Source organism: Ahaetulla prasina, chromosome 4, assembly GCF_028640845.1.
Source record: "Ahaetulla prasina isolate Xishuangbanna chromosome 4, ASM2864084v1, whole genome shotgun sequence".
Lineage (NCBI taxonomy): Eukaryota > Metazoa > Chordata > Lepidosauria > Squamata > Colubridae > Ahaetulla > Ahaetulla prasina.
Genome location: NC_080542.1, coordinates 25,664,676 through 25,690,407, shown reverse-complemented (window position 1 = coordinate 25,690,407; position 25,732 = coordinate 25,664,676). Strand labels below are relative to the sequence as shown.

The following is a 25,732-nucleotide window of genomic DNA, read 5'->3' as shown; positions in this document are numbered from 1 at the left end:
TCAAACATTTTAAATCCAAGAGTAAACTTTTTGGATAAATGTATTTTTTCCATTTATAAAATGCTTCAAACTGCTTTCTAACAAACAGGAAACCTATTGTAGTGGTATAATAAACCAGTTTTAAGCTTGTAGCAAAAATGTAAACATGTCTTAACAAAGCAAAATTATTACAAGTAGGATAGTAAAATGCTAGTAAATATAACCTGCTTCCAGGAGGTTTGTAGCAAATTTTCCCTAATACTCTTATTAATATCAAACATTTCATAAACATACATATTGTAAAGCACAAGTTGTCAAACAGATAAATGCATAAGCAAAACTGTTATAAAACCAAAAAAAAATGTAATTGAAAACAAACCAACAAACCTTATGAATAGCTTAATACATTGGCTAATGGGTAACACACTATTATATTCTAGCATCAAACTGCAGGCTCTATAAATTATTGTTTCTAGTATGTGGAAATTTTGTAATAAGATGGTTAGAATATCCTACATTATGTTTACTAAAATTTTACATATGGAATCTACACATATGACATTTTACAATTTCAACCTACCTAGACCTATTTTGGACAGAGTTTCAATAACTTAAGGAGGAGTATATCTGAAGTACTTCAGAATCCAGAAATTCTAATCTCACTCTTATCCTGCAAACCTATACATCTTCCCAGAATATCTTTGAATTAAATAGGATTTACTTCTAGCTAAATGGATATAAATTCTAGCCTTAGTTATAACTTAAAGCCATTATGAAATTGTAGAAAACTTATTTTTAAACTAAGTTTTCAAGTGTTCTGTTATATTTTTTATCCAAGATCTAGTTTTATAAAGTTGTTTTATAATACAGTCTCCAAAAATTTTTAGTTATTGTAATTGGAGCTCATTTGCAACTTTTAGAAAATTTATTATTGAACATATATTTGTAGATTTGTTGATTATAGATTTTCATACAAAGTCTAATTTTCAAACATGGTAACACAGCAGCATTCAAAATGTGTATAAAATGATATCCCTTAAATTTTTTAGTTTTGAACCTATAGTGTAATCAAATAAAGAGGTTTAATGGCAGATTTACTTGGAGTCTGGTTGCCACATTTGACAGATAAATTGTTACTATTTAGTAATGCTTTTGTGAGGGGGGGAAAGGCTGTTTTTACATAAGACTCAATTTTCAAATGCATAAGTCAAATCTGAAATATGTATCTAAATCTGCATAAATTGCTTTGTAAGCTTCGTGGTTGACTAAGAGTAAATCTGTCACTTGTCTCCAATTACTAAGTAAGCATTCTTTCTTTTTTCACACAGTGGATTAAAAAGTTTTTTTTTCTCTCTGAGATTATTTTTTTTTTTCAAACAAGAAATGGCTCTGAGAAAAGAGACAAGCTCATAGGTTACCTTCCCTCCCACCCCCCCCAACAGGCATATTCAGGGGAGCCTCACCCACACACTCCCATTTGCTTTGGATGGGAGATGGAATGGTTGCCGGAGAAATCGGCCTGGAAATGAAGGATATCAAGAGGTCTTTATCCCAATTGCTGCATCCACTTCATCTTCAGGTTGCAGAGTGTGCCACTGAGCAATAGGTCTCCGGGGATTGGCCAGCATATCAGACCAATGGCGCAGCTCAGTACCCGTGGCATTACAGCCTACAAAGATCTTCCCAATCGCCTCATTCTTGCCTAGTTTGTCGTAATCCAGCACAGTCAGGACTACTTGGACTTTCTATAGAAAGAGAAAAGGTTGGTCATCAGCATGAAAAGAATTGGAGGTATGTATGAATTCAACTGCCTTTCCTACCACTGTTGCCAACTGGCCATTTCTGTTTTTAACTTCTGTTTCTCCATCTTGAGTTCCAAACAGAGGTGTGTGACCTAGAGAGTCCAGCTTGTAAGAATAATGGCAGAGAGGGGGAAAAAAGATGCTGGTTTGAACACATCACTTCTCTTTTAGTTTCACAATTATCTGAATTTCCAAGACCTTTGGCTTCCAAATAATTTGATCCTTCAGGTCAAGTGAAAGCTAACAGTGACAAATTAGCCAACAGTGACTCTTGGCATTAAAGCATTATCTTGGAGTGTTGCAAAGGATTACAGTTCTAAGGGTTTTTATTCTCTAAGACAGGGCAAATTGTAATAACCATAGCAAACTCTATGCCATTCTTTCCCAGTATGTTAGACATTGGATATAGTGATCTTAATTTTGGCAGGAAGAGGCCTTGTTGATTCATTAAGAACATAGATTCTGGGATGAGTAGCAAAGAGCTTGGTCTTGCAGTATGCACAATAGCAAAGTAGCTTGCAAAACAAACTAGCTCAAGGTCTTCAAATAAAATGCATACAATAGTCCAGTAATTCTTGTTTTGAAACAAGTAGTGCCAATTTTGGATAGATGAAAGTGACTGGAAAAAAATTGGAGCACATTTTCAAGTGAAATGGGATTGCAGGGAAGGAAGATTTACCTGAATTTGTTCAAAAGGCACCTCAAAACTGAAGGATTCATTATAATAGGGATTCAGTGTATTTTTCTTGATAGTTGTTTTCTTCTTCTTGATACGTTTCCCTCCCTGCATGAGATGGATCTTCACATATGGATCTTGGGTAGGATGACAAAGCGAAAAAAAGGTATGAAAATGTTCTATGATTCTCTTACTCCCAATACCCTGATGAGAGAATTTAATTTTAAAGCCATTCCTGGAAAAGTAACAAAGGGCAAAATTTCTATTTATACATGTATTTTCATTGTTGACTAAAAAAAATCTTCATGGCAAGTTTTAAAGCATTCATTGACCAGCCAAATTAAGAAAGAATGATACATACGTTCATTCCCATAGGTTGAAAACTGTTGACCTAAATCAAAGGACCTGGCTCATTTCTCCGTCTTTTTTTAAAAACCTACAAATATTGGAGAACCAGCTGAACTATGCTGTATTGAATAGGTAAGTGGCCTTCCCCCCCCGCAACCCTATTTTTCATATGAATATTATATATATATTCACAAGCTCTTGAGAATTATCTACTTCATTACTTCTCCTTACTTCTCCTTACCTCTTTCCCCATGGGGCAGTTTGCTTTTATAATCAGGAAGAGTTGAAGCCAGAAATTAAGAGAGAATAGCAGGGGCTTCAGACAGTAGTGAGTTGCTACCGGTTTGCCCCGGTTCTGCCTACCCACCCAGATGTCAAACATGGTCTGTGCGTGTGCAGAAGTGCGTGCGCGAGCGAACCAGTAAGAAAGGTAAACAAAAACCCACCCCTGGCTTCAGAATACCCCCAAAGTGATCATATGGAACATTAAAATATTCAGCAATTTAAATTAAATATAATGGCTTAATTCTTACCTGAAAGCCCTCCCACATCCATCTTTTTGAGATTTTTGGCTTCTAGCACAATCACTGTCAGTTTCCCAGCTGTAGGGACATATCGGAGTGAAAAACAAATGTCTCCCAATTTCTCATGCTGTAGAAAGAAACGAACCATTATTTCAAACCTAGGATGGATGTTTCTCGTAAGATATTTATGCCATTGTCAAGTTCTTGATTATCTTTCAAGAAGATAATTGATTATCCACGAGTTGGGCTGGTTATTACCCCAGTCACGTGGTGGTTTTTCAAAGAAAAGCATTTCCCATTTCTAATATATATAAAGCCACTAAGGCAATTTTTAAACTACCTTTCAGTTAGAGCTTTTTATCTAAAGTTCTGCACAAGTTCTTACCTCCTCCTTCTCTGCTGACTGCAGATCTCGCCATTCCTCGATCACATGCGCCAAGTCCACCGTGTTCATAGGGATACGGATCTCACCAATGACATCATGCTTGGAGAAACGGTCAAAATCATAGACGGCCATGACAAGAATCTTACCACCAAGTTCTGAATAAGGGACCTATGCATTAAACATAATGGAGATGCAGGATTAAATTGTGGGCACTTTCAGTTGAGCATTTGTTGGTAGGTGAGGGATTAGAGAGGTGAAATGAAGGGAAGTTCTACAATAGATGAGGGGAGACCAGAGTTAAAAAGGAAGATTACAGGGTGCATGTAGAAGAAATGTATTTGTTTATTTTTGGAACTTTGGCCAAGAAAAAGAAACATGAACTTACTTTAAAGGTGAAAGATTCATTAAATGTAGGGTTGAGAGTTTTGCGATGGACTTTGGTTTCAAACTTTTTCTTCTTCTCTGGAAGCAGGAAGACTTTGACGTAAGGATCAGAGGTACCCCCAATGTCCAGCGCTGGGAGGTCAGCAGCTTGTATAATACCCACAACCAGCTAGGAAAAAATTTTAAAATGAAAAGATTCAAACTTAGGAAAATGCCTTACATTGAGCCAAATCATTGGTCTAAAAACTCAGGATTTTTCAGTTCCTTTGAGTATATTCTGACAACCAGGAATTTCCTCAAGCACCTTTAAACATGTCATCACCTTACTCTATCCACAATATTTAAAAAGAATATAGATAAAGTTATCTTCTAATTCTAATCTTTCTATGCTAACTATTGTCTTTTTTTCTCCCACCCATTAAGGAGGTAAAGAGAATGTATTTTGTGATAGAAGTTGACCACTAAAAGTAGCTAAGGTAATAGGAAGAAACTGATCTTTTCCGATTATTTTTGGAAAACCTATGAGCTGGGGTTGGAACCTGGGACTTTCAAACGTAAAAATATTTAAAAATATTTAAAAATATTTACAGATCCCTCACATCCTGGACATAAACTGTTTCAACTCCTACCATCAAAACGACGCTATAGAGCAGTGGTTCTCAACCTTTATAGTGCTGCAACCCATTTAATACAATTCCCCACGATGTGGCGACCCCTTTAATACAATTCCCCACGATTTGGCGACCCCAACCGTAAAATTATTTTCATTTTGAATTTATCACGCCTGAAGCCGTATTGGCTAGTGATCTGAACTGCTTGCGATTGCCTTGAGGATGGAGGCATTAAAGCAGAGACTCCTCCCCTATTAAGTTTATCGTGCCTGCAGCCAGATTAGGCTAGCGATTGGGAGTGATTGCAGCTGGCTTGAGAGGGAGACATCAGAGTAAAGATTTCTCTCTTTTTTAATTCATCGTTCCTGAAGCCGAATTTGGCTAGCAATTTGAAGAGCCTGCAGCTGGTTTGTGGAGTCAACCATTGGAGCGCGATTCTTCGACTTGCAAGTATACTTCCCATATTTCCGATGGTCTTAGGCGACCCCTGGCAAATCGTCATTCGACCCCCAATGGGGTCCCGACCCACAGGTTGAGAACCCCTGCTATAGAGCATTGCATACCAGAACAACTAGACACAAGAACAGTTGTTTCCCGAAGGCCATCACTCTGCTAAACAAATAATTCCCTCAACACTGTCAAACTATTTACTAAATCTACACTACTATTAATCTTCTCCTCGTTTTCATCACCAATCTCTTTCCACTTAGGACGGTATGACCGTAACTTTTTTGTTGCTATCATTAAGGGTTAAATTGCAACCTATGACCATCATTTGTGTTGTAAATATTGTACCTTTGATGAAGATATTTTTTTTTCCTTTTATGTACACTGAGAGCATATGCACCAAAACAAATTCCTTGTGTGTCCAATCACACTTGGCCAATAAATTCTATTCTATTTTATTCTATTCTAAAATGTATATTTTGAACTCCTGTATGACATTTTCTTGCACCCTTAATTTCAAATATTCCCAATAGGATAGGATGAAAGGCTGTAGTTACTGTAGATAAGTAATACGGTTAATGAAAGTAAATTGTCTAGCTGTCCTATTTTATGATGAAATAATCCTTTATTTGATAGAATCCTTTTGGAAATCTATCTAGTTCAAGTTTTAAAAGAAAAGACACTGAAAATGCTCATTCAGAATTGGCAGCAAAAAGAGGACAGTGACCTGATCACCATCTTTCCCATTATAGAAAGCTCTATTGTACTTCCATTTACATTATAATAATTATTTCTCTACATGTATTCATTCTGATTCATTAATCAGAATGTGCAAGTAACTTTGCAGAACTTGTCTTTTCTTGACAATGCATTTCTTATTTGAACAGCTTCCTAAACTGACAGGAACACGAAGATCAGTTTGCAACTGTTTGAAGCTGAGGCACGTATTCATCTTGCCCACCTGTGTGCTCTGGAAGTCATAATCAAGAGAGTACTGGAGTTTCCCCAGCTTCTCCTCTGGCTTCTCCACTTCAGATTCCTGCAACAATGATGGATCTAAATCCTCGACTTCTGGCTGTACCTGGAAGGAAGGAAAGAAGGAAATAGTCAAAGTAATCAACAAAGAAGCATTAGGATTTAAGTAGACGAACAACTTCTGTTCACCCTTTCTCATTCTTTATTTAATTTTTAATCCTCCATACAGTATATGTTGAGATACCACATCTCAGAATTTGAGTGCCATCCTGCCTGGCAATTCTGATGGTTATGATCCTTGAAAAGCATCAAGGATGGGGAAAAGCTGGTTTCACTTGATCAGATGTAATGTGGGCACTGATACAAGCATTGGATCAGTGCTAGGTTTACATAACTTGTATAGGCTCCTACATCCTCATAAACTCCCCTCATTGTGAATTTTCCCTTCTGTCATATATAAATCTATCAGACAATGCTGATTTTAACAAATGGATGTTATTCAGACGCCAAACCCTTCAATATTTTAATGCTTGTTCTCCTGCATGGATGGCAAGCTTCCTCTAAATTCTGGTGGAAAAAGAGACTTAATATGAGAGTTTTGGGAGCAATGAGGAAATGTACAATAGCAATGAGAAAAAAGACCCCATATGTGGAGGAGGCAACCTAATATTCATACTAACACTTATCAGATGAATTAGTGCAATTATTGAAGGAATCAGAATAAAAGATGGAGGAAGAACTACTCTGCCACTGGTAGCAATGCAAATAAAATGGTGGAGAGGATGTTTGAATAAACATTTTGTTTTCCTGATCCCCTCAGAGTGAGCTTGGCTTAACATAAATAGAACTTTCAAGATGTTGGCATTCTAGTCCTTGACTCTATGGTTTTCTTCTATGGCAGAAGAAGCTTTTTTGTAAGGCCTAGCATTCACAAGTTTAACATCTTACAATCACCAGTTAGCTGCCTTCTGGGCAAAAGAATCCTCAAAACTGAACTGTATTTCAACCTCAGCAACTTAAGATGTGTGGAGAATTGTGGGAGATGAAGTCCACTCATCTCAAAGCTACTGCGGTTGAGAAACAGTTCTGTAATATTAGGCCTGTACTTTCCCCCTTATAAATATAGAACTCTGGGAACTAATAGTGTGAGAATGACTTATGGAAACTTATGAACAGCTCCTTCTTTTCAATGGTTTGACTGCTGCAAAAACTTCTACAATTCTTGTTCCGAATTCATCCTTTTGTTTTTACAAATGGATCTGCACTCAGAAAAATCAATGAGTCAGGTGATTCTACCTATTAATGGCAGCCTCCTCTACAATGTTATGATTTCGGATCTGAGATGGGGAAAGGCCAGATTTCCAAGTAAAATGGTGAATGTTCTTCCATCTTGCATCTGCCTAGTCTTTATTTCTGATAAGGCCCAGTTTCCTTCCTTCATAATTCTGAATTCAATTTTCTTTATCTCAAGACTGCCTCCTTGTGTGACGTTGTACAGAATTCATTTAATTGAAACTATTCTGCTTGAGCCAAGAATCAGTGCTATTTCCAGAATTTTCCAGAAGGAAAGGGCTTTAGACAACCTCTCCTCCTCCTCCTCCTTCTCCCTGGAATTGTAGTTCGTCATCTTGCCCCCAAACCAAGTTATTGTCTGTCATTTATTTCAGCAGTTGCATACTGTAATGATACCACCAGTAAAGATACTTACTTTCCATTGCTCCATCTGCTCCACTATGACTTTTCTGGTAGGACAATCACAACTAACATAACTTGAAATACTAGTAACGAAATGTGTTACCTTTTGATATTCCCCTACACCAGGGCTACTTAGATCTGGCCTGTAGGGTCCACCCGGAAAAAACGAAGGACCAGCCTATGGTACCTCTGCCAATGAAAATGGAGGGTGGGAGGGCTGTGCACAGCCTGCCCAGCTCCATTTTCAGCCGCAATTGTCTCCTGCAGCCCTCTGCCAGCAACAACGGAGCTCAGGTGAGGGGTGAAGTCTGCAGGAGGCCGTTGCAGCTGAAAATGGAGTCTGGAGAAATGACATTGAGCTGGCCATGTCCACCCTGGCCACACACCCCAGCCATGCCCCTGAAATCAAACACAACCCTGATGTGGCCCTCAATAAAACTGAGTTTGACACCCCTGTCATAGACCATGGTGTTTTCTCTATGTTGCAAGCAAAAGTCCTCAAATATGCTATACTTAACTCTGGGAGATATTTGGGAAACAGCAGACATTTTCTCCACTTTTAAGACTCTGAATTTGACCTACTACCCTCTTCTCGGGACATTGGTTTTACAGCACAGTTTGAAGTCTGCACGGTGGGAACAGGCTCATTTGAAGGACAACTTCTGGCCTTTTATGAAGATCAGCCCCAAACACGCAATCTCTAGTCATTAATAAATAAATGGTTTTGAAATCAAGGAGGTTCCTTTGTGCAAGATACGTAAATCCTCAAGCTGGGGAGCTATAGGAAAAAAACCTCACTGCCCACCTTATCAATGTAGCTTTTGCCCAACTCCTTCACTTCCTTCATGTTGATCTGTGCCTTGACTTTGTCTTTGCCTTTCTTCCCTTTCTTCTTCTTGCCACAGCATTTTTTAAAAACGCAGAAGCAGCAGCAGAGAAGCAAGAGGCCAGCAACAATGAGAATGGTGGCCAAAGCCCATGGCGGTACTAGAGTGGACGGAAAAGGAGACCAGTGAAAGGAGATGCCACAGATTCTGGAGCAAAGAGGTTGCCTGGTGTTATATTACTTCCTACTTAAATTTGACTTTTCCTAATTATCACTAGAAATATCTAATGGGCCTTGGCTGATCTCAGGCTGATCTTAATAGGGTCAGACCTGATTAATATAATGAGTATTGAGGTCAACACAAGCTCAAGAACTGGCAGCTGCTACTTCACAAAGTTGTATATATAATAATGATAATCTATTTAGATGTCAGTCTAAACATCTAGCTGACTGTCTGACTATCATAAATAATAAATTTATTATGAAATGTGGCAGAAGGAAGAAATTATTAAACATTTATGGAATCTCACATTTTATGCAGCAACGTCTTCTTGTTGATTGAGAAATCAAGTGAATCTACAGTAAATATTAGCTACCAATATATGCCGTAGTAGAAATATGGAAGACCAAGGTAGTTCTGCTTGACAGGGGAATGGAGTGAACCATTGCAAGTTATATTTAAATGGTAAAAAGTTACAGCGAAGAAATGTGTTGTATCTTGGTGACTATGTACCATAGGAAGATGGGTGAGAAATGTCAGGATGTTAGGATGTGAAAATGTTGGCTGAAAATTAATGGATAGTCCGTTGGTCTCCCACAAAGAATGAATTTTCGACAAAAGAAATTCTGCCTTCTTTGTTATAAGAAAAAGAGAGGGGTACATTAGAAGAAACAATATGTTATGTACAATGGAAATGGAGTATTAAAGAAGTATCACATAAGGGCCTGAACAAGGCATGCAGGACACTCGGCTTATTGGCCTTTAACATTTAATTGGTTATAGACTGTGCATTTTCTAGCCGTGCTTCAGGAAAAATGTGCAGTGTTTGAATTGTAAGCCACCCAGAATCATTTGACTTGGTTGGTCAGAGAAAGAAAGAAAGAAAGAAAGAAAGAAAGAAAGAAAGAAAGAAAGAGAAAACTGATATTGCAACACCTGCATGGCCTGTAGCCTTAGTGACCCAGGAAAGAACTTTTGTGGAATCATAAAAGATAGCCTTACAAATAATCAGTATTAAAAATAAGGCTAGGTATAATAAAGTATTAAAGTCATTTGATTCAAATAAATCAACCTCGGTAGTTTCAATTGGATTCACCCTCCAGTTTGAAATGTTATATTGGAAACAACCTAATTCCACCTACTTGGCAGTTTCCCCAATTTGTTCATGAATTTATCTTTCATGTCTGAAAAGACGTTTTCCTTGGATGGCATCTCGGTGGCATTGATAGAGGGCTCCATCTGGGATTCTGTCACTTCTGAATCTATCCTGGCTGACCTCCGTGCTGCATTCATTGTGGAATCTGGAAAGTGAGAATGAAAAGGCAGATAATTTATGTAATCTCTTGACAATTGCTATAGGTTTAATCTAAATCTTTGATTTTTTCTTCTTCTTTTAAAATTAAATAATGCAAATTAAAAGGGAAGTGTCTTTACAAGGGCATCTTCTCCTTGTTCCCCATAACCTCCCCCCCCCCTTGAAATGATGTGTTTAATTTCCCCCTGTTTCTATAGAAGGAGGAAACAAAGAACAAGAGGAGGTATGTTTATCAGGATCATTTTACATGATTAAGAGGTCTGGAGGTTGTTCTGTTTCCTATTTTCTTCTCATTATTTTCTGTCAATGGCCAGGATAAGCTTGAAACCCCAAGCACTGAAATATCTCCTGGCATTATATTTAAACTGGCTGCTTTATTTCTTGTAAAATTTAAAGAAGATCAATTCAGATGGTTTTTAAAGTACTGCAACAGACTTTAGATACACGCAGTCCTCGACTTATAATAGTTTGTTTAGTGACCGTTCAAAGTTATAGCAGCACTGAAAAAAGTGACTTGCTTGGCAACTGACTCATATTTATGATGGTTGCAGAGTCCCAGGGTCACATGATCATCTTTTTGACTTTCTGATAAGCAAAGTCAATGAAGAAATCAGATTCACTTAACTGTATTACTAACTTAACAATTGCAGTAATTCACTTAACAGCTGTGGGAAGAAAGGTTGTAAAATGAAGCAAAACTCGCTTAATAAATGTTTCATTTAGCAACAGAAATTTGAATCCTAAGTTGAGGACTACGTATAATGGAAAGAATGAAGGATAGATTTACTGCTCTTTTGGGATGCAACAATTTGGAAGAGCTGCAATATCTTTGTAATATCTCCCTATGTGGCCTGGTCTGGTCCTAATACTGTATTTGAAGCAATTATAATAGAAAATAGGAGCAAAGCAACAGAGCAAAGGGGATTGAGTTCTACCTTGTATTTTTTTCAAGCTTGCATTTTGACAATAACACCCAAAACCTTTTATCACTTCTAGCTCTGGTACCAAGAAGTATTTTGCTGATAGAGTGCAGGATTAAATAATAGTAATATTCTCAAGAACCATGAAAGTCTTATGCTTAATCCATCTTCAACTCTTCTGGTCCTCTCTCTCATTTTTCAGCGAGGAGTATTATATAACTTTCAGCATTCTTCTAAGAATTCAATAGATCCTTTAGATGAAGTTAGACTTGTCCATTATTTGCTCTAACTCACTGTGGCAATACATCTAAAGCAGCAATTTTATATTACATTGTGCACAACACAGAGATATTTTCCAACACAAAGGGCCTTTCAAATACAGTGGATTTAAATTCCTGTTATCTTTAGTGATGGTTGCAGATTATGGGTTTTTATCAACACATCTGAAAGACACCAAGTTGGGGATGTTTATCGCAGTAAATTTTATTTTCACCCATTTCTTTTTAGTTCATTCCCAAAGTTTCTTCCTTTTGGCTTCATTTTCCATTCATTATTGCCGCATCGCTCATTCCTCTATCTCTCCCCATGATTTCAACTGAATTTTAAGTCAGCTCCTGCTGCCTGGATCTAAGTGACATACATTTGCTTCAGAGGTGATATTCAGCCAGTTCTGACAGGTTTTGGAGAACCGCTGGCAGAAATTTTGAATAGTTCAGAGAACCAGTAATTACCATCTCTGGTTGGCCCTGCCCCCATCTATTCACTGCCTCCCGAGTCCCAGCTGATCATAGTCTCAGCTGATTGGCTGGGTCTTATTTTTGTTGCCCTGCACAGGAGAAAGGAGCTGGAAAGCAGGTTAGTGGGGTGGGGAGGGAATGGGGATTTTACAGTAAGTATACTTCCCCTGCCATGCCTACCAAGCCACGCCACACCCACCAAGCCACGCCACACCCACCAAGCCATGCCCACAGAACCAGTAGCAAAAAAAATTTGAATACCACCACTGATTTGCTTCTCCCATTGTCGACTAGGAAACTGGACCTACTAAATTTTAGGGAGCTTAGGAAGTGTTCATTTTAGAGCCAATTTTGAAAAGGAAACAGTCTTGATTTCAACTTAGTAGAGTTTTCCAATTCATCAGCTGGTTTTTGCTCATCCTCCCACAATGACCTTTCCGCAAACTGTGGAAACTGTTCATTCAGTCCAAACAGTGTGTCCTACGTAAAGCAAATTAAAATAAACAGGATGGAATAGCAGGAGAGAGTTATTAGCACAAATGAGATGCCTGACTTTTTCCATTTAGTTTTGCTCTTCTACTCAGTTTAATTATAAAAATGAACAGAGCTTCTTTTCTTTTCTTTTCTCTTCCTTCCTTTCTTCCTTCCTTCTTTCTTTCTTTCTTTTTTTCTTTTTCTTTTTCCTCTACTGCAACCATCTCAAAAGACCACACTGAATCTTTACTTGTTTGCCAGCTCACCTGTCAACCTACCCAACCAGTCTGCTCCTTAACCTCAACTGTCCAAAGAGATCTTTCCTGGTACACAATTTTGGCCTAGATCCCAGTTGCAGCCTAGCATGTAGAAAACCAAATGACAGAATAAATTATCCATGGCTAACTTTCCACAAGTTACGCTTTTTATTGACCTTTAAAAAAAATTAAACAGTCTCCATTTGTTATTTGGAGCATTACAATCTGTGGTACAGATTTACTTCCTCATCTCTTCTTTGTGAGAACATAACTGCATTGCCTCGAGCATAAATGTCTCTCAAGATTGGCACTTTTTAAATCAATGGTCTGGCGCCAATGCATCCATTCATTTGCTAAATGGAAGCCCTTCAAGCTTCTAATTTCATTCCTGTCAAGCACAGATGTGTTTCCCCTGTGCTTTGTCTATACAACATACACATCCAATTTCAATCATTTAGTTCCCTTCTCTTCCACTGATTTATTCCAATTGTCTTACAAGCTTCCTCAAAGTATTCCAAAGACCATATTCAGCCCTTGTATTGCCCATTTTGATTTAGTCTTGTTGCACTGTTATATTGCAACAGAGTGCCCAAGATGATCAAAGCCACTATGTCTAACCCAACTGCTCATAAATCTTTCATAATTATAAAAGATGCCAGGAGAAATGGAAAAGGTTTAAAAGAAGACACTCTGGAACTAGAGCTTTTTAGCAGTTTTCCTCAAACAAACAAATGTGGAAGCTGAGGTTCATTAGAGAGAATGGAATTGCTACTTTTCAAAGAAGCAACTGTAGTATGTTTCTGTGATGGAAGACAGATGCCTTCATGGTCTGAAAGGAACATTCAGACTTCCAGAAACATACCTACAACTATTTAGCAATTTGGAGGCCAGCGATCCCATAAAGAACAGAAGGGCCAAAGGCAACAGAAGAGACAGCAACTGGCAAGTCTAATGTCTCTATATAGTTAGTTAAGCCAAAATTTCTGATAGATGAGTAGAGAGCAAACATCGTCTAACTAACATAAAGTTAAGAGAATTTTTCAATGCAGGGCAGGAGGGAATAATTAAATTAAACAAGCATCTTGTTAATAGAGGAGAAAAACTAAAGAGAACATACAAATAAGCAGTAAAAGAAACACACACATACAAACATGCAAAACTAGAATCCCTAAAGCAAGAAAAGAGCAATTTTGGAAAACAAAAAGTTTTTGTAATATAAATTCACTGTAAATAATAATTCACAATCTGAACAATTTAAGATTTTAGCTTCTAAATTATTGCTGATGCACACTGGATAACTGAGAAGGCCAAAGAATACAAAAAAATGTCATGATAAAGCATTGTGATGATAAAAAAGATTTTGATTGTGTTGATTTTTAAAAAAGGAATTTATTTAATAACTATTAATTAATGAATTATTTAAGAAATTGTATCAAATTAATTTGAATGTAAAGTAAACTTATAGAGGAATCTTAAAAGTATTTTGTTGACTGGTGAAGTATTGAATGTTAATGATATTGAGAAGGTAGATATAGATAGATTGCTAGATAAATTGCTACATAGGGAGTGATACTGGGGGGGCATTGTAACATCTATTTGGGAAGGAACTTCGAGGAATTAAGATAGAGACTAAAAGAAGGAAAGAGAAGAAGAGGGATGGATATATGGTACTGTGGAAATTTTTTTAAAAAAATATCAAGATGATGAGTACGACCCCCACAATTACAAAAAAAGGGGACGAAAAAGCAACCTCGACAATAGTCTTCACCTCAGGACCATGCTCAATGGAAAGCATGCTGGGAAGCAAGAAATTAGGCTCCACTGTGAATTTGCAGAGTATGCAATCAACTTTGACATCAATACAGGAGACAATGATGAAAATGCAGGAAGTAACAACAAAAAAACATGAAAGCATCAAAAATGATATGGGAGAAATGAAAGGAGAGATACACAAGTTAGATGTCAGAATTGGCACAATGCAGGAAATGATAATAAAAAATGAAAAGATAAAAAGGTAGGAGCTAAAATGGAATAAGTGGGACAAAAATTAGATATAACAGAAAGCAGAATGATGGCAGCAAATAGAGATTTAGAACAGGCCATAATAAACTTAGAGATGAAAAAAAATCAACGTTCTATCTTGGATTTCAAAATATTGTGGAAAGTAAGGAGGAAGAGCTTCCAAAATTGATGGAAGAACTCTTAGCAGAACCTCTGTAAAAATATAAACAAGAAGTTGAAAATGAGATAGACAAAATCTATAGAATATATATAAACTATGCACGTAGACATAAACTCCCTAGAGAATAAGGTGCATGTAAGGTTTGTGAGAAAGAAAACTAGAGATGAAGTCTATAATAGAACAAGAGAGGATCCCCTGGTTTACAAAGGAAAATATATTACAACGTTAAAACAGGTATTGAGAAGAATAAGGGAACAATGACAAAAATCCACCCAATTGCTAAAATACAAAGTCATGTTTAGATGGCTCATCCCCAAGGGGATGTTAATAACTTGGCAAGAAAAGAAATTTCATATAGACTCCCTGGAGAAAGCACAAGAATTTTATGATCATTACATAAGTGAGGAGGATGAACAAGATAGCAAAGAGGAAGCAGAAAACAAAAATCAGGAAGAACAGACATCAGAGGAAAAAATCACGGAACAAGACATGAGAGAATGGAGGGAAATAGAACGATAGGAGAGAGAGCCAGGACAAGAGCAAAAACTGAGAAAAGAACAAAGAAAGGACCAAAACTTGCATATAAATAATAAGATGGAAGACGAAATAAGAATGCTATCCTTAAACATCAATGGCATCAACTCACCTTCTAAATGAAAACAAACATTAATAAGACTCCAAAGAGAAAAAATGGATATTATCTGCCTGTAGGAGACCCACATTAAAGAAAAACATGGTAATTTTTAAAAATGCCCCAAATTAGGAAAACTGTATCTGGTGCTGGCACAGAAAAAAGAGAGAGAGATTGCAGTATACATAAAAAATAAGTTAAATTCAAGGAAAATATTTAGTGATGAAGAAGTTAGAATTTTTATGACGGAAATAACAACAAATCAAAAACAAATACTTTTAGTGACAATCTACACACCAAAGCAGATTTTTTTTTTACAATAAACTATTTAGGAAAATAAAAATGATACAATAAACTATTTAGGAAAATCCCCTTCATGGATTACTGCCTTGTTGTGGCAAAGGGGCTTGCGTAGCTCAATGAAGTTATGAGCTATGCCGTGCAGGACACCCAAGATGGACAGGTCATAGCGGAGAGTTCTGACAAAACGTGATCCACTGGAGAAGAAAATGGCAACCCACTCCAATATCTTTGCCATGAAAACCCCATGGACAGTACAAAAAGGAAAAAAAGATATGATGCTGGAAGATGAGCCCCTCAGGTCGGAAGGTGTCCAATATGCTACTGGGGAAGAATGAAGGGCTAGTACTAGTAGCACCAGAAAGAATGAAACGACTGGGCTAAAGCCGAAAGGACACTCAGCTGTGGATGTACCTGGTGGTGAAAGGAAAGTCCGATGCTGTAATTTTTTCTCCATAGGAACCTGGAATGTAAGATCCATGAATCAAGGCAAGCTGGATGTGGTCAAAAAGAGATGACAAGACTGAACATCGACATCTTAGGAATCAGCGAACTAAAGTGGACAGGAATGGACGAATTTAATTCATATGACTATCAGGTATACTACTGTGGGCAAGAATCCCTTAGAAGAAATGGAGTAGCCTTCATAATCAATAAAAGAGTAGGAAAAGCAATACTGGGATGCAATCCCCAAAATGACAGAATGATCTCAATTCTAATTCAAGGCAAACCATTCAATATCATAGTAGTTCAAGTCTATGCCCCAACCACTGGTGCTGAAGAGGATGAAATTGACTGGTTCTGTGTCAATTGATACAGCATCTGATAGAATTAACACCAAAAGATGATGTCCTTATCATCATGGATTACTGGAATAACAGGCAAGTTTGGCCTTGGAGTACAAAATGAAGCAGGGCACAGGCTGATAGAATTCTGTCAAGATAATACAATGGTCATAGCAAACACTCTTTTCCAACAACCTAAGAGATGACTCTACACATGGACATCACCAGATGGTCAACACAGAAATCAGATTGACTATATGCTCTGCAGCCAAAGATGGAGAAGCTCTATACAGTCAGCAAAAACAAGACCAGGAGCTGACTGTGGCTCAGATCATGAGCTTCTTCTAGGAAAATTTAGGCTTAAACTGAAGAAAGTAGGGAAAAAGCACCAGGCCACTCAGGTATGAACTGAATCATATCCCTGATGAATATACAGTAGAGGTGACAAATAGATTTAAAGAATTAGATCTGATAGACAGAGTGCCTGAAGAACTATGGACAGAGGTTTGCAACATTGTACAAGAGGTAGCAGCTAAAACCATTCCAGAGAAAAAGAAATGCAAGAAAGCAAAATGGCTGTCTGAGGAAGCTCTGCAAATAGCTGAGGAAAGAAGGGAAGCAAAAGGCAAGGGAGAAAGAGAAAGATACACCCAGTTAAATGCAGAATTCCAGAGAATAGCTAGAAGAGATAAGAATGCATTCTTAAATGAACAGTGCAAAGAAATAGAAGAAAACAATAGAATAGGGAGGACCAGAGATCTCTTCAAGAAAATTGGAGATATGAAGGGAATGTTTCATGCAAAGATGGGCATGAAAAGGACCAAAATGGCAGGAACCTAACAGAGGCATAAGAAGAGGTGGAAATTACACAGAAAAATTATACAAGAAGGAACTTAACATCCCTGATAACCATGATTGGGTGGTCACTGACCTTGAGCCAGACATCCTAGAATGTGAAGTCAAATGGGCCTTAGGAAATCTGAGCAACAATAAAGCTAGTGGAGGAGACAGTATTCCAGCTGAGCTATTCAAAATCTTAAAAGACAACGCAGTAAAAGTGCTACACCCAATTTGCCAGCAAATTTGGAAAACTCAACAATGGTCACAGGATTGAAAAAGGTCAGTTTACATTCCAAGTCCAAAGAAAGGCAATGCCAAAGAATGTTCAAACTATCACACCATTGCACTCATTTCACATGCTAGTAAGGTTATGCTTAAAATCCTACAAGCTAGGCTCCAGCAGTATGTGGAACGAGAACTACCAGAAGTACAGGCAAGACTTCGTAGAGGCAGAGGAACTAGAGATCAAATTGCTAACATATGCTGGATCATGGAGAAAGCTAGGGAGTTCCAGAAAAACATCTACTTCTGCTTCATTGACTATGCTAAAGCCTTTGATTGTGTGGATCACAACAAATTGTGGCAAGTTCTTAAAGAGATGGGAGTACCAGACCATCTCATTTGTCTCTTGAGAAACCTGTATGCGGGTCAAGAAGCAACTGTGAGAACTGGACATGGAACCACTGATTGGTTCAAAATTGGGAAAGGAGTCCGGCAAGACTGTATACTATCATCCTGTCTATTTAACTTATATGCAGAGCACATCATGAGAAAGGTGGGGCTAGATGAATCAAAAATTGGAATTAAGATTGCCGGGAGAAATATCAACAACCTCAGATATGCAGATGATGCCACTCTAATGGCAGAAATTGAAGAGGAACTAAAGAGCCTCTTGATGTGGGTGAAGGAGGAGAGTGCAAAAGTTGGCTTGAAACTCAACATTAAGAAAACTAAAATCATGGCATCCGGCCTTCTCAATTCCTGGCAGATAGATGGGGAAGAAATGGAGGTAGTGACAGATTTTATTTTCCTGGGCTCCAAGATCGCTGCAGATGGGGACCGCAGCCAAGAAATTAAAAGACGCTTGCTCCTGGGAAGGAAAGCTATGGCAAATCTAGACCACGTACTAAAAAGCAGAGACATCACCCTGCCAATGAAAGCGCGTATAGTCAAGGCTGTGAAGGTTGGACCATAAGAAAGGCTGAGCGCCAAAGAATCTAGGCCTTTGATGCTGGAGAAAACTCCTGTGAGTCCCTTGGACTGGAAGGCAAACAAATATGTCAGTCCTAGAGGATATCAACCCTGACTGCTCTTTAGAAGACCAGATCCTGAAGATGAAACTGAAATACTTTGGCCACCTAATGAGAAGGAAGGACTCACTGGAGAAGAGCCTCATGCTGGGAAAGATTGAGGGCAAAAGAAGAAGGGGACGACAGAGAACGAGGTGGCTGGATGGAGTCACTGAAGCAGTAGGTGTGAGTTTAAATGGACTCTAGAGGATGGTAGAGGACAGGAAGGCCTGGAGGAACATTGTCCATGGGGTCGCGATGGGTCGGACACGACTTCGCAACTAAAAACAACAACATTTAGGAAAATAACTGAATTAGATTGTGAAAATGTCTGCAAAATAGGCGACTTCAATCTGCTGGTAGACAATATAAGTGATTACAGGAGTACAAAGAAAAATAAACAGAAAAGACAAAAACTATTGAGTACGTTTTTTTGAGATGGTGCAAGAATTAAACTTAAGAGATGCATGTAGGCAGTTAAATTCAGGGAAAAAACAATATACTTTCTTTTCTCACCCCCATAATTTGTGGTCTTGAATAGATATGGCATGGACGAATCCAGAACTGATTAATAATTTAGAGGATATAGAGAGCTCACCAAATATCTGGGCAGACCACAATCCAGTGATAGTAAAATGGAAAAGCCAGAAGAAAAAAGTAAGATGGACCCAAAACCAAAGAATTGTAAAAGAAAAACCATACGTACAAACAATGGAAAAAGAATCGAACATTTTCTTTAAGGAGAACAAGAAAGAACAAACAACATTACAGAATTTATGGGACACCACCAAGGTATATCTGAGGGGAATAACAATAGCCTACGTGGTGAGAAGAAATAAGGAGAAAAGGAAACAACAAATGCTACTACAGGAGAAACTCAAAAAATTGGAAACTTCTCTGCATAAAGAGCCGCAGAACGATAGAATTATCCAAAACTACTTCCAAACATTATACAGTCAAGAAAGTATTTTAGAAGAAAATATTAAAAAGTATTTATAAGAGAGGAACCAGCCAAACATTTCTGAGGAAGCGAGAGTAATGTTAAATGATAAAATAACTTTAATAGAGATGAAGGAGGCAATTAAGAAAGAAAAAACAATAAAACACCAGGACCAGATGGGATCCCCGCGGAAATATATAAAAAGTTTCAAGAATCATTGGAGGAAATTATGCTAGAAATGTATAATGAAGTATTAGAGCGAACTAAAATGCCAAACTCATCGACTGAGGCATTCATAACACTAATTCCGAAAGAAGATATAGATAACCAATTTATTAAAAATTATAGGCCAATCTCATTGCTAAATGTTGACTATAAAATATTTGTGACAATTATAGTGGAAAGACTCAAAAAATACTAAATAAGATTATTCATTCGGACCAAAATGGATTTTTATCCAAAAGACAAATAAGAAATAACACAAGAATCATAATGAATGTATTAGAGTACTATGAAGCCCACTCTGAAAAAAAACTAACACTAATATTGGTGGATGCACAAAAGGCTTTTGATAATTTAAATTAGCGGTTTCTTACTATGCAATTAACTAATATGAAATTCGGAGAAAAAATTATTAGAATGATTAAGGCAATATATTCAAATCAAACAGTGAAAATAATGATAAACGGAGATCTAACAGAGAAAGTCACCATAAATAAAGGGGTTAGGCAAGGATGCCCACTATCCTGTCTTCTATTTATCTTCCATTTATCCTCTCATTAAAAGGTTTGCTGACACAGGTTAGGGGAAATCAAGAAATAAAAGGGCTAAAAATAAAAAAAGAAGAGTACAAAACACAGGCATTCACAGATGATATGGCTTTCATAATGGAAGATCCCCTTGAAACAGGAGAAATATTAATTAGGAAATAGAGAAATTTGGTAAGGTCGCAGGTTTAACAATAAACAAAAACAGAATGAAGATAATAACCAAAAATCTTACACAAGGCCAAAATAAGGAAGTAGAGATGATATTGGAAATTCAAGTAATAAAAAAATCTGGTTGACAGCAAAAATTTCCTCCATAAAACTATTACAACAAACTCAGATCTTGGAGAATTGGGCAAAACTACAATTATCTCTGGTCGGAAGAATTGTGACTATAAAAATGAACATTTTACCAAAAATTCTATACCTATTTCAGACTGTACCTATAAAATTAGAGGAAAAGTTTTTTGTAGAATTAAGTAAAATAATTCTATTTATTTATTTTGTCAAGAACATATTAGGTAATAAGTATAAGCATGGATTGGATACATAAAATAGATATACATAAAGGAAACATTAGGACAGGGACGATAGGTACGCTAGTGCTCTTACGTACACCCCTTACAGACCTCTTAGGAATAGGGTGAGGTCAACAGTAGACAGTCTTAGGTTAAAATATTGGGGGTTTGGGGATGAAACCATAAAGTCAGGAAGTGCATTCCAGGCATTGACCACTCTGTTGCTGAAATCGTATTTTCTGCAATCAAGTTTGGTGTGGTTTACCTTAAGATTGTACCTATTGTGTGCTTGTGTATTGTTCTGGTTGAAGCTGAAGTAGTCATTGACAGGTAGGACATTGTAGCAGATAATTTTATGAGCTACCCTTAGGTCATACCGAAGGTGGCGTAGTTCTAAGTTTTCTAAGCCCAGAATTTCAAGTCTGGTGGCATAAGGTATTTCGTTGCGAGCAGAGGAATGGAGAACTCTTCTTGTGAAATATTTCTGGATACATTCAATTGTATTAATGTCCGGTATGCAGTGTGGGTTCCAGACAGATGAGCTGTATTTGAGAATTGGTCTAGCAAATGTTTTGTATGCTCTGGTTAGTAGTGTGATATTACTGGAGAAGAAATTACACGAGATTAGGTTTACAACTCTTAATGCCTTTTTGGCGATGTTACAGGGGGCTTTGGCACTTAGATCATTAGATATGAGTACTCCAAGTCCTTGACATAGTGAGGGTCATCTACAAGGTCGTGTCCACTCAGTTTGTATTTTGTATTCTGGTTCTTTTTGCCAATGGGTAAGACACAAATGCTCCTAATTCAGGGGTGTCCAATCTTGGTAACTTTAAATTTTATGCACTTCAGCTATCAGAATTCACCATTCAGGATCTTTACATTTTTGGCCGTTAGAGTAATGCCATCTATATTGCAAGGTTTTTTTTATGGTAGTTGAAGTCCATAGGTCTTGAAGTTGCCAAGGATGAAGTTGCCTGCTGTAATGTGTCTATGCCTACAAAGATCAGAATACTGAAAGCAATGGCATTTGCTGTGACACTCTGTGGAAACAAAAGCTGGATTTTGAGCAAGCAGGATTGAAAAAAAATAATGATGCTTTTGATGCTGGGAAAAAACTCCCGAGAATACCATGAATAGCAAAAACAAACTGCTTATAGAACAAATCAATCCGGAGAGACCAGGCTTATATTAAACCACTTTAGACACACTATGCAGAAAGCCAGCTCTCTGAAGAAGGCTGTAATTCTGGGAATGGTGAGAAAGAGAAGAAGGAGAGGACCAACAGTAAGGTGGGTGGACCCAGTTACAGTGACAATGGGTACACAATTGGAAGACCTGAAGGACCAGGTAGGGACAAACAAATCACCAAGAAGAAAATATATCTGGGTGATTGCTAAGACTCAAAAGTGACTTTAGGGCACATAATTTCTAAAAGACTATTCATAAAATGGTTGTGCTCCACTAGCCAATTCTTCTTGATTGCCTGGCTCATTGCCATTAAAAATACATATAATAATATACCATTATTCTATAATACATACTTTATTTCTTCAGATCAGTGCTCCATCAACCTTTCTGGCCTGGTGGACTGGCGGAGGGGGGGCGGAATGGCAGGCAAGTGCATGAGCCTGCACACAAACATATTCAATTCCATTTGTGTAATTGGTGGGGGTGCACATGTCGCTTCCACAAATGGAACTTCGCATGTGAGCATAAGTGGAACTGCACCCACGCATGTGCTTCCCAGTCGCTTGCACGACTCTGATGGGGACCCCTGCTTTAGGTAATCTATCCTTGAAATGTTATTTCAAAATTCTTCTCCCCCCCCCAGGTATTCTATGCTGAATTGGGGTCGGGTGACTGTTCCTTGCATGAGTTCACATACCATACTATGCTATAAACCATGCTTAACAGGTTTAGCCTGGCTAAGTTCACAGTCCTTGCCAGGCTAAACCAGAACTTAGTAAAAACTTAGTGCAGTAGGCAAGTTTGGAAGGCAAGGACTTGCACATGAAGAACTGCATCTCCATCCCCCAACTGAACCATAGCATACGTGTGTGTGTGTGCGCGCACATGTGGAAGTGGATCTGTAGCATTTGTTTGTATTAGCATACTGTATTTCCTAAGAGCAATAAGTCACAGCTTGAATCTGTTATTGGGTTTTGGCTTAGCCTGATGTATAAATCACAGATCTATTCTTTCTTTGACATCTCTGCTGTTGTTTCAAATTTGGTTTTATGTGCTATACAGTAAATCTGCAGAGTTTCAAAACCATAACAGCTAAAAAGGAAGGAGAACACATCAGGCACTGACCAACTAAACCATCATTGCTTTGCCTAACTACAAACCTGTGGCTGGACATGTTAAACCAGAAGACAGTTTGTTTCTTTGTTTCTGCTTTAGCTTTTTGTGTAATGTCGACATTGTAGTTTGTAAATATGACTTAGAACCTATATATTACACATGGTTGACAGCCTGGATTCCTTAAGAAAACAATGGTTAAAGCAGTGACTTGGCATGACATGAGACAAGAAAGCAATATTTAAAATCTGAACATAAACAAGCTCTCTCTGTTGCTGAATATAAGAGTAAAATCACTGGGTAGGAATTGTGTGCTAACAGATTTGGCTCAGTATTAAAAGAAATGCCTAAGGTTTTTTTGGCAGCAGAACAGATTGACTCTCCTCCACTGGAGATAATTAAGCAGACACCAGATAGTTTTCTGTCAAAGATGCCATTAATTCATTTTGAATTATAAATCCCTAACTGAGCAAAAAGTTAGACTTAATGACCTTCATGATCCCTGCCAAATCTGTCAGCCTGTTGTTCTAGTTTTTTCACTGTCATGCTAATTGGCTAAATACAAAATCAGAATGGGGAAAAAAAAGGTTATGTTCTATTATATAGGATAAATATTTTGCACCTTTCTCATTTTAGTAAAAGTAAGCCAAAATCTTGTTTTAATCTAAAGGAGCATCAAACGAAACAGCATCTGGTTAGCAGAACTAAGAGAAAACTGAGATTTGTGCCAGGGAAGTGGCAATGCAATGCTTTACAAATATATTTGGAGGAATACTGTATTATAATAGTGAGGACCTTCATACAGGACTTTGACTGCACTAAATCAAACTGAGTTGAATAGCGAGGGCCCACTATTATGGTAAAGACAGCTTTAGTTACAAAAATCAACAACATGGATAAAGCAACAAAAAAACAGACAGTTCCATTGGTTTTCTTCGATATTGCAGACTTCTCCCAGATTTGCCTGCAAAATTATCCCAGAGTGTGAGACTGAGGGCAAAGCTGAACTGAAAACCAAACAAAATGACTGCATGAAAATGAAGAAATAAATAATAATTGTTTGAACAGTGGCTGTTTTGTCCACGAGAGCATGCGTGGTGGAACTACAATATCCCTGAGTGGTTTCTTGCTTTCTCTTGTGTGCAAGCATTCAAACACACCCCTTTCGCATTGCTTCTCTCTATTATGGCAAGCCAACAGGCACCTCAGGAAAGCTGCCAGAAATGGGGGGAAGGAACATTGGAAGAAAGGAAGATGCAACCACCACAGCTCTCAGCTTTACAAAATGTAGCACAGGTGCTAATTGGATACAATATCTCTCTGGACATTTAACAGAAGAGCAGCAAATTGAACAAATAAATAAATTAAATAAATAAATTAAACAAACAAGCCAACTTCAAGAAGGCGGGTGCTGCAAGCCCAGGTGATGAAGAAGTGTCTTCAAATAACAAAAGGGGACGGTGCTCAGAATTTCAGGACCTCGGACAGAGGCACCACCTAACCAGATTGGGATTATGCAAAATTCCCTTAATTGGAGAACCAAATTCCCATCCTTCTCAATTCTGTCTCTGATCCTCCTCCTTTTTAAATTAAATCCTACAAATCCAGCACATCCACCATCTCCTCTGACTCCGTTTCCTTCCAAAACACACTCTGACCACACCACTTCCACCATTAATTCAGTAATGGCCCTCTGCTTCTGGTTTTGACAAATTGCTCAGAAAGGCTTTCTTCTCTTTTCTTTTGCCCCCTCCTCTCCACCATCACCCCCCCCCACACCGCCTCCGGAGACCTTTAGCATGGGAATGACTTCCATACTGAATAATTAACAAGGGACAACAGAGCTGGGTGCAAAGGACCAGAAAACTCAAAGGGACAGCTATTTCAGATGATCCACAGCACATGCTTGTCTCCATTTCAACCAATCAAATGGACAGATTTATTTCTTCTTCTTGGATAGCCACATTCATCTCCAGCCAAATAGGCCAGGACAGACTCAGGACCTTGTTGTTCCGACCTAGGCTTCCTGAGTCAGTAAAACACATGAGTAGTCCCCAAATCCTCTTTTATTGCAACAGCTGTGAATTCTGTTCATTCACAGGTGAGTCCCAAATAGTTGTAAAGAGTCCTTTGGGAAAATGCTGATAATCACGCACCTTTATCTCCCTTGACACGCTACGAAAGACCTAATTGGCCAAGCCACATGGAGTCCAGAATCAAACAGAGCTTCAGACTTTAAACTGAACAGAATTAACAACGTTGCTTCCTGCAAAGGCCCATGTGCCTTTGCTCCTCTTTTAAGTCTTATGGGAGGGGCCAATCATCTCCAAGCCCTACTCCTGAGTCGTCCCTTTTGTTTTAACTATTCTTGCCTTCTGGCAGCTCTGCACATTCATGCATTGGGAACAGGGTCCCCCTGTTCCTCTGCCTCACTGTGGTCCGACTCTGGAGGCTCCGGAGGCACACGTACCTCCCAGATGGCCCTTTCTCTGCATTTGACACAGAGCCCTAGTCCAAGCCTTCTCCAGACTCCAGGACTGGCCCATGTTCCTCCCCAACCTCCTCACTGTCCAACTCTGCTGCCAGTTCTGCAGGCCACTG

The 25,732-nt window shown here is 38.2% G+C and overlaps 1 protein-coding gene across 1 annotated transcript; it reads right to left on the bottom strand.

The window, feature by feature from the left end:
- Positions 1-1,500: 1,500 nt before the first annotated feature.
- On the bottom strand, positions 1,501-23,254 carry SYT5 (synaptotagmin 5). The gene is made up of 9 exons (XM_058182595.1): positions 23,179-23,254; positions 10,015-10,173; positions 8,632-8,813; positions 6,118-6,237; positions 4,100-4,267; positions 3,715-3,882; positions 3,339-3,456; positions 2,461-2,594; positions 1,501-1,724 (listed from the first exon to the last, which is right to left on the bottom strand). Exons 1-9 carry the CDS (start codon positions 23,252-23,254, stop codon positions 1,515-1,517), a joined length of 1,335 nt encoding a protein of 444 aa, XP_058038578.1. The 3' UTR covers positions 1,501-1,514.
- Between the last annotated feature and the right edge of the window lie 2,478 nt (positions 23,255-25,732).

Bases quoted from the DNA above. Each gene is read 5' to 3' on its own strand.
- SYT5 (XM_058182595.1), bottom strand. From the start codon at position 23,254: ATGTCGACATTACACAAAAAGCTAAAGCAGAAACAAAGAAACAAACTG. The intron at 10,174-23,178 runs GTTTGTAGTTAG...CTCACTTTCCAG, and splicing joins TTTAACATGTCCAGCCACAG to ATTCCACAATGAATGCAGCA. The intron at 8,814-10,014 runs GTAGGTGGAATT...CGTCCACTCTAG, and splicing joins CAAATTGGGGAAACTGCCAA to TACCGCCATGGGCTTTGGCC.